The 16,589-nt window shown below is 51.1% G+C and overlaps 1 protein-coding gene and 1 non-coding gene across 2 annotated transcripts in view; both read right to left on the bottom strand.

The window, feature by feature from the left end:
- The window catches only part of GALNT16 (polypeptide N-acetylgalactosaminyltransferase 16), a 93,070-nt gene that overhangs the window by 3,192 nt on the left and 73,289 nt on the right, over positions 1-16,589 (bottom strand). The window contains exons 11-15 of the mRNA XM_042989986.1: positions 11,660-11,786; positions 10,296-10,388; positions 8,578-8,661; positions 3,201-3,342; positions 2,377-2,499 (exon numbers count right to left, since the gene is read on the bottom strand). Of these exons, the coding sequence (XP_042845920.1) occupies positions 2,377-2,499; positions 3,201-3,342; positions 8,578-8,661; positions 10,296-10,388; positions 11,660-11,786 (569 nt within the window). The remainder of the gene's footprint in view (positions 1-2,376; positions 2,500-3,200; positions 3,343-8,577; positions 8,662-10,295; positions 10,389-11,659; positions 11,787-16,589) is intronic.
- On the bottom strand, positions 13,852-13,924 carry TRNAQ-CUG. Its single transcript has one exon. It is a non-coding gene; the product is annotated as a tRNA-Gln (tRNA).

Genomic DNA, 16,589 nt, shown 5'->3' with positions numbered 1-16,589 from the left:
GGAATGTATGCCTGTGGGGTGCCCACGCGGCCCCAGCAGTGAGGGGTCCCTGGCCTGAAAGTTGGGGCAGTGGGTAGGACAAGGCCTTGGTCCCTCTGGAACTCCCAGCATCGGTTGCTTTGTACCCCTCTAGTCCCTGACCTCCTGGAAGGGGCTGGCCACACTCGCCCCTACTGGGCAAAGGATATCCTTTGGCACAGGTAGGCACCTAGCACAGTGTTTACAAAGGATGAATGTGCGCATGAAGGAATGAATCACCCATCACTGGAGGTGGTCCTCAAACTGCAGGATTCTCACTTCTTACCCATGCTGTCATCGGGCAGTTACAGGGTCTTTCCAACTCTCTTGGCCACTCAGCCCTGGGCACTCTCCCATCTCTTCAGCCTCTGTTCTTACAGGTGCCTTGCAAGGCAGGCAGGGAGGAGACAGAGGCTCAGAGAGGTAAGGGGTGGTCGGGCTGGGGTCTGCCAATGCCATCATACTGGCTCCAATATATAGGGCCTCTTAGATACATGATACCCAAGTGGCCTTGGAGGCCAAAAGGGGAGCAAGGAGGGAGGCCTAGTTTTGAGAAGGCACCAGCAGTGGGAGACCTGCTCATCCTGTCCTCTTGGAGGAGAGGCCCCAGTGGCCCAGGGCACTGCTGGGGGCCTGGCAAGACTTGTAGGAGCAGAGTGAATGGGGCCAAGAGAAATTCCCACAAGCCCCTGGGGCTGGGTCAGCATGGAGGGGAAAGGATGCTTCAGCTCCAGAGAAATATTCAGCTGCCCCGGGAGCTACTTCCTAGCTCGGCCTCAGCAAGGAGGAATGGGAGTGGGCTCAATGCCTGATCCTCAGAAAGGTCTGAGACTCCCAGTGAAGGAGAGCCTGAGGGCCTCTCTCCCTGCGGGGCAGGGGCAGAGGGCGGGCAGCCTGAGGGGGCAGGACAAACTACATCTGCCAATCAGAAACTCCTCAGAAGTATCCCTCGGGCTCAGCAAGCAGATCATGGCACACAATTCACACGCGTGTGCATGCACACACACACACGCACTCACATACACCCAGAGGCTGGAGGAGAGGATCTGGCTGCTTTTCCAGAATGGAATAGCAAACTGCCAGTCATCCCTAAAGAAAGAGCTGACCCAGGCAAACAGGAAAAAGGTGGGAGGAAGCCCTGCAGGCCAAGTCAGAGAGCTAGGCGCTCTCCTCGTCCCTGAACTGTGCCGCTGGCTGGCCAGGGTCAGGCACAGAGAGGGAGAGGGGAGGCGGTTGGTGGGCAGAGAAAGGGCCGGAGCAGGCCACCAGCCTTTGTGTCCCATTCCTCGGGCAGAGGGGCACCCTCTCAGCCAGGAAGGGAGCCGGCTGTCACTGGCTGCTGTGTATTCTGAGCAAGTGATGTCATCTCTCTGAACATCGGTTTCTTCCTCAACAGGTGGGCCTGGCCTGTCTCCCAGGATTAATGGAAACAGGGTGGGTGAGTGTTTGACAAATGGAAAAAGCAGTGCTCCTGTGAGCCTGTCATGCCTGGAAATCAGTGTATCTGGATCTCAGTTTCCCAACAGCCACAATCAAGAAATATTTATTGAAGGCACCTGGGTGACTCAGTCGGTTGAGTGTCTGACTCTTGATTTCGGCTCAGGTCATGATCTCGCTGTCATGAGATAGAGCCCAGCATGGGGCTCCATGCCAACAGCACAGAGCCTGCTTGGGATCCTCACTCCCTCTCTCTCTGCCCCTCCCCTGCTTGCACTCTCTTTTTCTCTGAAGGAGAAGGAGAAGGAGAAGGAGAAGGAGAAGAAAGAAAGAAAGAGAAGAAAAGAAAAGAAAGGAAAAGAAAAGAAAAGACAGGAAAGGAAGTAGTTATCGAGCATCTACTGTGTTTTGGGTTAAGACTGTGGGCTTAGGGGTCACACTGACCTGGGTTTGAATCCTGGCTCCACCCCTTCCCAGCTGTGTTTCATCTGACACATGTCCCTTAAATTCAGTGAGCCTCAGTGTAACTCACCTATAAGATGTGGATAGTACTAGGGCCCAAGTCCCTGGGCTGCATGAGGATTAGATGAGATAATCTGTAAAACTCCGAGCATGGGCTCTTGGTAAAAGCCAACACGAGTTGGACTGTGGTGCTTGTCAGGGGCTAGGGATAGTGTTGTAGGGACACAAGACAGACAGTCCCTGCCCTCATGGAGCTCACAGGCTGGCAGGATTGGCATTTAACAGACATTTACTTGAAGAAGTGTTTCCCGGTGAGTGAAACAAGAGATTTGACCTAGATATTGACTTACAGTGACTCTTACTCTGGAGGGCTTACTTGAGTCTATCTGTTTCAACCCAGGGCTCCCCTGCTAGGAGCTGCCACCCCCTTGCATGTCCCCTGGGGGTGAGGAGGCTTACCTGCCTGCCTTCTCTTGGGTTGCACACCTGCAGAACGACGAGGGACCCCGGGGTGATGGAGGTGGAGGTGGCAGTCAGGCACTTCCCCTGCTGCTGGATGAGATGGTCACTGAACAGCCACGCCTACAAGGCAGGGACATCAAAGGCCAAGTCAAAATGCTCAGTGATGGATGGATAGATGGGTAGATTGGTAATAAAACAAATATACTGTGTATTTTGGTAGAATTTTCTACAAATAATAGGAGTGCATGGTATTCACCGTATAATTCTTTCAACTTTTCTGTATGTTTAAAAAATTTCATAATAAAGTATTAGGGGGGAGCTTAGCTGGAATGGCCAGAATAGCAATCAAGGATGTACCAAGGGATGCTGGGGGGATAGGGAGAAAGACAGGACATGGGGCCAGGGCAGCCGGGGGGTTTCCATGACCTGCACTAGTCTTGACATAGGTGCACCCGCACTTGTAGGTGGCACACGCATGCACACACAGGAGTCCGGGATGCTCTGCTGCCCATCATACATGCTGGCCATGGCTGCATCCCGGGGGAGAACTGGGTGCTGCTGGGTAGCATTTCTCCCTCAGCAAGGAGAAAGTGGGTGGTTCACAGAGGGCAACTGTGCGAAGTGTAGGAAAGGGGACGGGAATGTGGCAGAAGCAGAGCCAAGGAGCTGTGTGAGGGGATAACGTGCATGGTCCCCTGTGGAGGGAGCAAGCAGAGAGAAAATGAGCAGGAGCAGAGGGAAGCCCCACACCCCACTCCTGGATGATGACCATGGCTCTTTTCCCCGTCCTGGTCTGGACCTCAAGGCCCTAAGCAGCTTACCTGCGGTGCTGGGGGGTTCTTGGCGGACCCTCTGCAGATCCCCATTCCAAGCAGGAAGTTCCCGGCTGAGTCTTGGCCCTGGGATTCTAAGCAATTAACCCCTTGCTTAATGATGCCAGGGAGCACTTCCTTCACTGGGACTCTGAGAGAAAAGCGAATGGTCAGGCTTGTCCTCTGCCCCCTCCAGGCTCGCTCCTCCTTCAACCAGAGGGCAGCGCTTGGTCAGCTCCCCAGGCACCAAGGTCTGGCCTCAGTCTCACGGGAAGGGGCCCTGGGGAGCAGCCCTCGCCAGCAGGGGCAGGAGGGCAGGGGACAGGGAAAGAGCAGGGATGCCGCTGGGAAGATTGAGCCTCGCCCACTGGGTCTGAGCAGCTCTGGGAGCCCCAGAAGCCACGCCTTGGAAGGACCCTCGGGAGAGAGCTCAGATCAGAAACCCAGGGCTCCCCAGTCCAGAAAGAAGAAAGTGTGGGGAGAAGCTAGGGTCTAAATGTAGACTCAAAAGGCCATCTCAAAATGACAGGGAAGAAGTCACTTTGGAGAGGCAAATTTAACACCCACAAATATAAAAATGCATTCGATCTCACTAACGATCAAGGAAATATGTATTCGAGAGTTACCAGTATTTGTTTACCATATATATGTGCATAAAATATAATGTGTGATAAATATGTATTATTTCAACATATCGATTTATATAAAACGTATTATGTACCCACAATTATATCAACACCAATCAATATCAATCCCCAGTGTTGGCAATTGCTGCGGGATTGGATCTCCTCACACCCTGTGGGCGAGAGCATAAATTAGCCCAATGGTTCTGCAGGGCAATGCGGCATGATGTACCAAAAGCCTTAAAAATGTGCAAACACAGATAAAGGGGGTGGAGAGGTATGAACTACCAGTTGTAAAGTAAGTCAGAGAGAAGAAAAGTACAGCATATAGAGAATAGAGTCAATAATACAATAATACTGTAATAACGTTGTATGGTGGCCGGTGTGGTGACCACACTTATGGGGAGCACAGCATAATGTACACAGAATTATCGACTCACTGTGTTGTACACCTGAAATAAATACAACATTGTATGCCAACTGTACTCCAATAATAAAAAACACCCCCAAAATAATGTGCATACCTTTGACCTAACGATCCCAATCCTCATCCTGGGAATTTATTACACTGCCGCAATAATTACGGATGTTTGCAGAGATTAAATTTAAAAGACATCCATCTCTGAGTGATTGCTTATACTGAAAACATAGATATCCCCCAGTAGGGACGGGCTAAATAAATTCTGATTCATCTGTAGTAATGAAAACCCGGTAGCCATTAAAAATGACTGAATGAGTATCTGATAACATGGAAAAATGTTTATAACGTACTGTTAAGTAAAACAGGCATAGTTCAAAATATTGTATTATTGAAATATTGCTATGCCCAGGAAAATATGCTTATACACACATTATACACACACACACACACACACACACACACACACACACAAATGACACATCGTCTTACTCTGTGGACAATAAACCTAAGGAGACTGCTGGCCCCAGCTGATGCAGGCTTATATTCCTGGGTTCGGAATGTCATACCCTCTTGGATTGTGGCCCCAGAGGGTTAGGGGAACCAGGAGGGCTTAGAGTCTGGCCTAATCTTAACCACCTCTTGTTACTTCTGTCCGAAGAGAACCCGGGTGGGCAGCGGAGGGGGGCATCATAACACTTCCGGCATTCTTTGTTGTGGACACTTGCAGGATCTTGACCAAACCAAGTCTCCCTTCCTCAGGGCTGGCCGGAAGCTCCCAGAACCCCCAAACTGTGACTTACTCCCTCGGTGCGTCAGGAAGACACCTTCGCTTTCTCTCGCACGCCCCTGGCAGGAGCATCCACCTCCTCGAGGCCCCTCTTGAGAGTTTGCATAATTCTAGACCACAGGTTGAAAAACACTGGCCCCCAAGCTGAATCTGGCCCCAAACGTGTTCTGTCTGACCTGTATAGTATGGTTGTTGTTGCTGTTAATTAGTTGGCAATATTAAAACCCTGAGGGTTACACAAAGAAATCTGAATCCAGCTTCTCTTGAGAAAATAGGAAGATCAGGCCACACTGAGCTCGCCTTCCAGAGAGGTGCCACTTCACGGTGGTAGGTAGGAGCTGCCGCATGGCAGGGGGTGGGGTTGCATCCCAGTTTGCCACAGTCCCTACAACTCCCTAGTGTCTCATTGCTGCCCACCTGATTGATTTGCATCACCCATAGAATCAGTGTAGGATTTGAACTTGCAACCCCTGCCAGGTGCAAGGGCGTTGAGATGCAAAGACCCCACTGGAGCTGTGCTAAGGAATGGGACATGTGCAGGGCGATCCGCTTTCAGAGCTGAGGTGGGCACCGCCGTGCATGGCAATGGCCCCGGCACAAAGGAGAAAACCGGGAGCACGGGCAACAATCTCCAAAGCTGATGCGGCTCCTGTGTGTGTGTGTGTGTGTGTGTGTGTGTGGTAACAGCCCTGGAGCAGCTGGGATGGCCACCTTCACCATTCAGCACCCTTCCTCGGCTCCCTGGCCGAGCCAGGCTCAGCTACGTCAGCATCCGCTTCCCTCTCTGTGGGTCTCCTCCCAGCTGGGCTGCCATTAGCCCTTAAGATGCCCTTGCAGAAATAGCAAAAGGCGTCCCTTCCTCAAGACATTTTCCTTCCATCTGTTAGAAAACTGTCATAATATACTGGTTTTGTTGGAAGACTTTTGCCACCATCTGCCAGGAAGTGTTGTGATAAATGTACAATCTCTACTGTGTGACTGGCACCCTTGCAAACGCGGTGTGCACAGTTGTACAACTCTTCCTGACCATCCTAATAAGAGTCATAAATTAGCAATTGCTGAGTCCCGCTGCAGAGCTCGGATCCAAGAGGGGACAGGCAGGGCTGTGCTGGGATTACAGGCGGGCCTAGGAAAGCACAGGCCGCTGCCCTCGGCCTCCTCAGTCTCCTTGGTCTCCCCACTGACCATCTGCAAGTGTGGCAACCATGAGGGTCCCCTGCTTGGAGGAACGTTGGTATCCCTGGGCGTACACATGGCCTTCCAAACCAACCCGAGGCGCTCCTGGCCCCTCAGCCTGAGAGCCGAGGCAGGACGCGAACAGCGGACCGAGGGTGAGTAACCTGGACAGGAAGGAGGCGCGCAGTTTCTATCTGACCAACGAAACTACTTTTTAAAACGTCCCCGCAGTGCCAGAACAAACAGATGACTCATGCTCCTCATTTAACATGGCTGGTTTCAGCCTCTCTCCTGTCTCGTGATGGATCCAGCTTTCTGAGTGTTAGAAAATCCTTCTTCCTCCTGCTCCTCCGGGGATGACATGGGAGAATGTGTGTGGGGACGGGGCGTGGGGAGGAAAGGCACGTTCCGGCTCCTCCCCGATGCATCCCATGGGCTTCCCAGCTCCTGTGCGAGGCCTAGAGCCCATGGCTCCAGCCCAGTGTGGTCTGAACCCTGACAGGAGGTAAAGGGATGACTGTGCTTTTTCCCTCAGAAATGATACGTCTGGGTGAAACTTTCCCCTTAAGAGTGGCCACTGGAAAAAGCGGTTCATTTATTATACTTTTATAAATTAATGTTCTTCCCTTCACAGCCATCGTCGGGAGAGCTGGGTTTTCTAGAAAGGCCGCCGACCCTTTGCAAGGATGCTGCTGTTGCTCAAATTGTTTTGAAATTTTTTAAATCTGCTCCCAGAATCAGTTCATTCTTTTTTTTTAAATTTTTTAATGTTTATTTTTGAGAGAGAGAGAGACAGAGTGTGAGCTGGTGGTGGGGTGGGGGTGGTGGGCAGAGAGAGAGAGGGAGACACAGAATCTGAAGCAGGGTCCAGGCTCTGAGCTGTCAGCACAGAGCCTGACACGGGGCTCGAACTCATAAACCGCGAGATCATGACTGGAGCCAAAGTCGGACCTTAACCAACTGAGCCACCCAGGTGCCCCAGAATCAGTTCGTTCTTGACACTTGATTCAGTCCTTGTCATGCTCTGTGTGGGACCCAGGATCCATTATCTGGGGTAATCGTCTTATTCACTGCACTTGGCGACACCTAATATAGCTGTTTTCCAAAAATCAAATCTGCACTCAAGGAACAACAACTTGCCTTTTTCAAGGACATGCAGGCTCTGAGGGGTGGAGTGTTCTGGAAAGCAAAGCAGCATCCTTGGGAGAAAGCTGGCAGTAATGGAATAACCTGTTCCCTAAGGTGACAGTTATATAGAAGGGAGAATGCTAATTTCCAAGTTATTACTATTAAGGCTTATTAACCATGCAATTTATTCAGTTAAAAATATTTATCGAGCTGAGTGTCAGTTTTGTGACAGACACTGTCCTAGGGGCTGGAGCTAAAGCAGTGAACAAGCAGATGCACACCTCTACCCTCATGGAGCTTACTGTCACATGTGGGGAGGTGATGACAAAATTAACCAGCCACACAGGCGCTGGATGGTGATGAGGGTGAACTAGGCAGGGGATGCTGGGGGGAGGGGGCGGTCTGCAAACAAAGACTGTTTCGGGGAGGTGTCCCTCAGAAGGGGACATTGGAGTCAAGACCTGAAGGAAGTGAGGACATGAGCCATGTGGATGCAGTTAAGCTGCTGAAAAGGATTTTGCAACGAGAAAAAAGGAATCCTCACTGCCCCACCCCTGCCTTACAGCTTCACCCACAGTCCGGGAGCTCAGCTCGTGCACACACACACACACACACACACACACACACACTCAGATGCCCTAGGGCTCCAGCGGGCACGCCATTTGCATTCTCCCTTGAGTCTATCAGAGCAAACATTTGCCAGTGTTTTGTCAGTCTTTATGGTTGTAGTCTTAATGGATGCATAGTATTTGTTTAGACCCAGGAATTGGGACTCAGTAAACCAATCCCCTATTATTAGCTGTCTCTCGATTTTTCACAGCAGCAGAGAAGCCTACAACCGAACATCTGCTTGTCAATAGTTTTTTTTTTTGTTTTTTTGTTTTTTTTTTTTTTTGCTTTGGTTGTTCTTATTTCCTTAGGATAAACTCCCAGAAGGGAGGGAACAGAGTCGAAGGGGATGAATCTTTATTTCTGTGGCTTTTGCTACGTAATGCAGAGTTGTTTTCCTATGGGGACAAAGCCCATCTCTGGCGCTATGACCCAGTCTCTTAAAAGTTTGGCTCCTACCACATCTCACTTTTAACTCCTAGTGGTGTCCTTCCTATTCACCCAGAGCCTTCGTGTGAAGATACACACTGACAACTAGAAAGAGCCAGACTGCCCGCGATGAGGAGATCTCAGGGTGCGGGTCCCCCAAGCTAGCTGCTGGCCCCACCCAGGCTGGGTGTACCAGCTGAGGGCTATACTCACGTGAGCTCTGGGTAGACGTTATCCAGGTACCAGCGGAAGGACTTACAGTTCATCTTCTTCCTCTGCTCGATCCGTGTGGCTACACTGAAACAGTAAGAAAGGCTCAGGCTTTGGCAAGGGGGCCCAGGGAGGAAGCCCCAGGAGGCCAGCCCCCTCTGTCCACCTACCCCCAGGCTGGGTAGGACCAGCGGCTGTCTAAGCCTGCCCTCCAGCCACAAATCATTCTGCAACCTGCAAGGTCACTCCAAGTATCCCGGCGATTCCTCATTTCTTTCCTCAAATTCCCACTCACTTTGCAGGATCAGGGCAGCCCACGGAGGGTCCTGCTTTACCCTGGCTTCTCACTCCTCGACACCTCAGCACTCCCTAGTCCTTTGGGTTTTTTTTTTAAGTTTATTAATGTATTTACTTTGAGAGAGTGCATGAGCAGGGAAGGGGCAGAGAGAGAGAGAGAAGGAGAGAGAATCCCGGCTCAGAGAGAGAATCTAACAGCTCTGAGCCTGATGCAGGACTCGATCTCATGAACTGTGAGATCATGACCCAAGCCGAGATCAAGAATCAGATGCCTAAGTGACTGAGCCACCCAGGTGCCCCCTCCCTAGTCCTTATTTTCACAGAGAGCAGAGCCTCAGTGAACTCCAAGCTTTCCTTTCCTGCATTCCAGTTTTAGCAGAAAGGGTCAAAATAAGACAAGCACGCTTTAAACATCTTTGGGGAATTTTGGCAAATAAGAACCCTCCGATGTGCCCATGGATCCACAGTTTGATCTCCCCAGCTTCCTCAGCTTCACTGACCAGAATGGCCACTGACAGATGACCTTCACTGCCTCTCCGAGCCTCGGTTTCTTCTCTGGTAAACTGGGGACATGACTACCTATCTCGGAAGGTTTTCGGAGAATCAAATGAATTAAGAGGGCATAAGAGCCTACCACAGGGTAGTTAGTCAGTAAATGTCAGTTTGCCACTAACAGAAATAGTGACACAGCTTTTCTTTTTTAAAGGGCTAGGTATGCGTAAACAGAGGCGAGAAGATTCAGTGATGATTGCTAATGTTTTCAGTCTTCTGACCACAACCTTAAGTAAGAAATAAATACATCTTATACTGTGATCGAGTATTCCCATGTGCAAATACGGCTAAACACACACACACACATATAACTGAAATAAATTTCACCGAACAATACTTAGCCTTAACTGCAATCAAGTGCTATTTTCTAGTCTGCTCTGCACTAATCTATAGTGTTCTAGGTCTATCATTTTTTTTAAATGACTGTCACAACCCACGAAATCAATTTTATAACCAATCTACATTTTGAAAATGCTTAACTAGACGGTAGTCACACGAGTCCAGGACAGGAAAACAGGCTAACGGCAGGGGGTGGCGGCAAAACCCCAAGTGTTGTCCGCAGACAGCCGGGCAGGGCACTAAGTACTCCCACAGATGTCCTTTTTCCTGCAGGCAGCTTGTGAACGGGCAGCTCTTCGTAAGCGAGCCCTCTCTGCTTATTTCTCCCCAAGAGGCTGCATGCCCCTCAAGAACCCAGTCCTATCTCACATCGCATATCCTACCATATCCCCCGACTCCCAAGAGCCCAGTGGGGAGGGGCTCAGTTGCCGAGGAGACAGTGAGTTCTTCCCTGGCGTCCACGGTTTGTGTTTTGCTATGGCTGTGCTAACGTGGGCGGAGGGAGGCAAACGGGGCTGGTCGAGGGGGCCCACCTGCCAAAGGCCTTTCCGATGGCCGAGGGCCGGGCCTCATAGTAATACTGCTTGTATTCATCCATCCACACCTCTGCAGTGCGCTTGGTATTCCTAAAAGGGGAGGAAGGAACAAAACGAAGTCACCAGGGTGGTCACAGAGTTAGGATCAAGAGCAGCTCTGCGCAGCACAGGGTGTTGAGGACCTCGGGAGTGTGCGTGAAATAATACTGATGGTATAAATGACTATGTAATCTGACAACGTCCATCAGCTCATGTCTGTGTGCTCCCTGACACTCCACTTGAGGCATCTGTTCTGCCAAAATACCTACATGGGGGCAAAAGGACATGTACCAAATATTTGTTTAGTAAGACATGGGTGGCAACCTAAACGCCCACCAATAGGAGCATAATGACCCCTACTTCTCCAGGATGGAGTATGTTCCGTGGAAGGATGTCTAGAATTTAGTGTGAGCAGCAGGAAAGCACGTTGCAGAAAGAACACACAGCTTGACCCTATTTACGTAAAACACAAAGCTGTGGTATGTGTGCTTCCCTCCACCTAAAGTACGTGCATGAAAATGAGTCAAAGGGCCGAAATGAGAGACCAGAAATCTATACACAGTAGTTACTTCGAGAGAGCCAAGGGGGATAGGAGTCAGACTGGGTAAAAGGGACTTTTGCTTTTTTCTCCACATGTGATGTAAAGAGTAAAAGCACATGTGTGGACAGATATGTATATATAATATCTTGCATTTTACGGTGAACACGTGTTACTTTTATCATTATAGAGACAACGCAAAAAGGGGTGGGGGAGAAGCACACCGAAATATTAAGCCATTCGGTTAGCTAGACTGGGGAGCCACTGCTACAAACAAGGGAGCACGGGCCTGACAAGCCAAAAAACTGTCCTCAAAGGGGGTGCTCATGACACTCGTCCTCGCCTCCCCTTCCACCCCCTCCAGGAGAGCGGGCGATGGCTGGTCTCTAGGACCTTGACCACTCCCCCTCAAGACCAAGCACATCCTGGGGCTGGGGACATGGGTGGGCAGATGCTGACCAAGTCAGGGTCAGGACATGGCATCCATGACCAGAACTTGGGGCCCAGTGAGTGGGGGGCAGCTCCCAGGTAGGCATTGGGTCAGTTTTCCAATATACTCCAGGGCAAAGAGAGTCAAGACAAGGGAGGTCTGGCGTCCACACTCGGTTTCATCCTTCCACCCTTGAAAGTACCTGGAATCCCAGAATTGGAGGGAACAGATGGGGAAACTGAGGCCCAGAGAGGTGGGGTGGCTGCCCAGAGTCACACGAGTAACTGACTGGGCTGGGGTCTAGAAGCCAGGTGTCTTAGCTCCTAGCCTGGTGCCCTTTGCACTGTGACCTACCTGATGTAGGTGAGGGCATTGCCCTCAGGGAAGTTGTAGGGGTGCCGTTTCCTGAAGACGTGGCCCACCCGGCTGCAGGGCACGATCTCCAAGCTTCCACCGCACATCCACACCCTGAAGGAGAGCTCTGCAGGAAATGGCAGCCGTCAGGAGGGAAGAGCCCCTGGCAGGTCCCCACTGAGTGAAGGCCGGGAGGAGCTAGCCTCCCTTGCCTTTGGTGTCTCTTTGAAGGCATGTGCTGGGCTCAGGGTTCCTGGGGCCATTTACATGGGGTATGCCCAACCTTGAACATGTTCCTGACCGCTCGCTCCGTGCATGTACATACCCCCGCCCCCCAGCACACACACGCCCCCTCCACACACACCCCCACTACCCACACCACACACACACATACCCTCCATATACACCCCTTTGACCCACATTCCCCCCTCCACACACACCGCAAACACACACCCTCCACACACGTCCCCTCCATACCTACCACACATACACACCCTCCCTACATGCTCCCCATACACACTGCCCATATCTGAGCCCTAGGAGAGGAAAGGTTTTTTGTTTTGTTTTATTTTTTTGAGACAGAGAGAGAGAGAGAGAGAGAGAGACGGAATCCTAAGCAGGCTCCACATTCAGGGCAAAACCCAATGCAGGGCTCGATCCCATGACCCCGGGATCATGACCCAAGCTGAAATCAAGACTTGGAGGCTCAACAGACTGAGCCACCCAGGTGCCCAGGTGGGAAAGCTTTGAAGGAACACCAAGACCATGAGCAGAAGGAAAACCGAATCAAATGCGGCATCATTTCCAGCCTCTGACTACAAAGCCCCATCCAGACATTGCTAAGGAAGAATGCATTTGCTCGTCAGTCAGTCCTAAACACCCATGAGGCTGGGAAACCCACCACCAATCAGGCCACAGGCCACTCTTTCTGGCCCCGGACCTCCCTCTTGGCGCAGGTGGTCTCCATGCACAGGCTACCACCGGCCCTCTTGAGACACACTTCTGTTTGACAGTGGTTGGGATGCTGAATGAGCTTCTGCAGGTGACTGTGGTCCCTCTTAGTGCTGGGAGATGCAAGAAGGTGGCCATTCTGCTTCCCGGAAGGGAACAGCACAAGCTGCCTGCTCTATTCTCAAATTTTTTTTTTTTAACATTTATTTTAGTTTCAAGAGACACAGAGAGACAGAGTGTAAATGGGGGAGGGGCAGAGAGAGAGGGAGATACAGAACCGGAAGCAGACTCCAGGCTCTGAGCTGTCAGCACAGAGCCCGACGCGGGGCTTGAACCCACCAACAGTGAGATCATGACCTGAGCTGAAGTCGGATACTTAACCGACTGAGCCACTCAGGAGCCCCTGCCTACTCTACTCTACACTCAACAGTCATCACTTCTGGCAAGGACCCATCTTGGCAGCTTGCTGGACCTCACATCATCTCTTCTGATTACTCTTTCATATTAACCCTGCAGGTGGGCACCCAGTGACATTAAAACACCTCTTTCCTGTCCCAGAAAATGCATAATCCCTTTTTGTTTGTTTGTTTTTAATTGAAAAAAAGGAAGACTGTTTTCTCATGAGCTCTAGCCTTGGTCCATCTCCCACTCCCCAGTTGGCCATACAGACACTGGTCCCTGGCCAGGTCTGGGGCTTCTCACCTGGCACAGATGGTCAGGGCCCAAGCCCCCTTGCTGTGACTAACACCCACCTCTGGCTAGACTGTGTGCAGCAGGCAGCTTCCAGACACAGGCCAGGGGCGAGGACTGGACATGTGGCATATCCGGACCCATGCTCATGGTCGGGTATGCTAATGGGCTTCCCAGGTAGGCCTGTAGACTGCCGGGCTTGTGTCCCTTCTCCCGGGATGAGCTTTGCAACTGGTTCAACAACTGAGATTTAGAACTAGGGGCAGAACTGGGGGACAGAACAGTTACTTTCTAGTTCCATTTCTGCCAGACTAGCTTGGTTAGGCTAGTTAAGTCACTTCATCCCACCAGGCCGTACTGTCCATGCTGTTATTGTCATTATCCACAAGGCGGTAACGAACAGTAAGCATCACCCATTTACTGAGCACTTGCTATGTGCCATGCCAGGTCTAATTCTCACAGCAAGCAGATGAAGCTAGTATTATTATCCCCATGGGCTTTTTGTTTGTTTTATTTTTGTAAATTTATTTATTCTTTTTAAGTAGGCTCCATACCCAACGTGGGGCTTGAACTCATGACCCTGAGATCCAGAGTCACACGCTCTACCAACTGAGCCATCCAGGCACCCCTATCCCCATGTTCCTAATCAGGACTGGGAAGCTCAAACATCTTAACCTCTCCAAGATCACCCAAACACTCTGCTGCAGAATTACAATGTCAAGTTCACATTTTGTCCAGCAAGCTGCACTGTTTGAACCAGATTCTTTCGTTCATTCAGTAAAATTTTATTGGGAACCTGTTTATTATGTGTTGTATGCTGTTCTAGAATCCTTACACTGATGGGTAGGAGACAGGGACTCACTAAAATAAGAAAGAAAACGACAAGTAGACCATAAAATGAATAAAATACGTAGTCTATCTGGCGGTAGTAAGTACAATGGAGACAAAGGAAGCAGGTGGGGCTGAAGAAGGGGGAGCTGTTGGGGGGGGTGCTACAGTATTAATTAGACTGACTGGGAAGTTATCACTCAGAAGGGGACATTTGAGCTAAGTCCTGAAGGAGGTGAGGAAGCCAGTCGTGTGGCTTTTAGGGGACAAGCATTCCAGGCAGAGGGACCAGCAAGGGAAAAGAAGTAGAGGCTAGGGTAGGCGGCAAGTCCCAGGCGTGGCAAGTTGCAGGTGGTGGGAAAGAGGCCTAGCAGGGCTAGCTGCTGGAGTGGAGTGAGGCCGGGTGAGAGAGGCAGGAGATGTGGGCAGAGCTGGTAGTGTGCTGTGGGGGAAGGACCCAAGGCACGAGGACTTTGGGTTTTGCTGTCAGTGTTGAGGGAGTCCTTGCAGGGTCGCGAGCAGAGGAGCAGGGGACTGGCTTGATGGGACTGTCTTTTAAAAGGATCTCTAACTGAGAATACACTGAGGGTTGATGGGGGGGTGGGAGGGAGGGAGAGTGGGTGATGGGCACTGAGGAGGACACCTGTTGGGATGAGCACTGGGTGTTGTATGGAAACCAATTTGACAATAAATTTCATATTAAAAAAAAAAAAGAAAAAATAATGAAAGGCTCTTTAATGGGAATCCCAAGGTTTTCATGTTTGTCGCCTGCCCTTACGGTGGCCTCTGGGCTCTGAGTTTGGTTCTCTGAGGGGACGTGGGAATGAGTCTCAGTTTGGACATTTCCCTTCCTTCAACAAAGGAATAAAACGAAAGGCCCAAACCCACCAGCGGCAGGCCTCTCCTGGCTCAAAACTGCTCCCAGCAGCTGAACATCTGAGCACCATGGCTAGCCTAGAAATTTCTTTGAATTTCTTCTAAGAAACAAAACCCTTCCCAGAAACACTCTGTGGTTCACCTTTCAAGTTCCCCAACCACTGAGCCCTTGCCTCAGGCAGAGTTTGAAGTTAGCTATTTGATCAGTCACTTGTTTCTCTGTCAATCACCAGCCTTAAAAAAAAGAAAAGAAAAAAAAGACAAAAGAAAAAGGCTCCTGGATGCAGGAGAGACCATTAGTTTCCTAGTCCTCAGAATCTTTGCAGGAAACTGGCTTTGCCAAAGCTCCCAGGAACACACAGGAGGCCACTTGAGCCAAAAACATGTGCAAAGGAGGTCAGAACGGAAGGGTCAACGCACCCTAGTTCCCAGAATTTACTCCTCTAAAGGCCTGTCTGGAAACGGTTTCCAAGAGTAAGTTACAAAGGGGAGAACATTCCACGCCTGTTTCCACTCTAGTTGGTTTTGAGTTGGGATCAGGCCTGTTGTAAGCCCCGCTGCTCATCCGTGTCCTGACCAGGGAGAGTAAAGGAAGACCCCCTCCTCACCTCTCAGAAACCCAGCATTTGCTTTGATCACACCTCACAACATTTCAAGGGCTCTGGTAGAGGCACTCCATACCCCCGTCAGACGTGGAGCATCCTGACTGAAATCTGGAAGGCGGCGTCCACCTCAGTTTTCCCACCTGGCAAATGGGTGCAATACCACCAGCCATATTTACTTTGCAAGAAACCCGGTCAGGATGAAGAAGGAAACAGAGGGCTCTGCAAAGGACTGGGTCACCACAGGAGCAAGAACCGGAAACCCCCGAGCACTCACTCCCCATCCTTCACCCCACTCCCTGCCGCGTGGGCCGCACCACCAGGCTCCCATCTTGTGGGCTGGCAGGGTCGGTCAGAGCGAGGTGAGGGGAGAGTGAGGGTGGATGTTCATCCCCCCACACCCTCTACCTCGGTGCTGTGGGCTGGCTACAGGTGCCCTGAGACCACAGCTCCTGTCAGAGGGCACTCCCTCCCCGACTTTCAGACCTAGGGTGGCTACACTTCACAGCAGCCACCAGCCCAGCCCAGGACTGTCCCTGCGGCTGTCTGTATCTTGCCTGCGCTGTGTGAACTGGCTCTTTAGTAACCCCCCTTGAATTACCCATGTTGGGTGTTCCATCTGTACCGGGCCTTTATCTAACTGAACCTCACGGGTGACCTGGGGGTTTGCTGGGCTCCTGCCTTTCCTGCTGGAGCGAGAGGGCTCCCATGGCCCCGAAAGTAATGATAATGGCTGCCAGCACCGTGCCATATATTTTTTTAATCTTTTTTTTACATTTCTTTATTTTTGAGAGAGAGACAGAGTACGAGTGGGGGAGGGGCAGAGAGAGAAGGAGACACAGAATCCGAAGCAGGCCCCAGCCTCTGAGCTGCCAGCACCGAGCCCGATGCGGGGCTCGAACCCACGGACCGCGAGATCATGACCTGAGCCAAAGTCCGTTGCTCAACCGACTGAGCCACCCAGGCGCCCCCACGCCAAACAT

This window comes from Panthera tigris, chromosome B3, assembly GCF_018350195.1.
Source record: "Panthera tigris isolate Pti1 chromosome B3, P.tigris_Pti1_mat1.1, whole genome shotgun sequence".
NCBI lineage: Eukaryota > Metazoa > Chordata > Mammalia > Carnivora > Felidae > Panthera > Panthera tigris.
The sequence above is the reverse complement of the archived record's forward strand: the minus strand, read 5'-3'. Positions and strand labels throughout refer to the sequence as shown.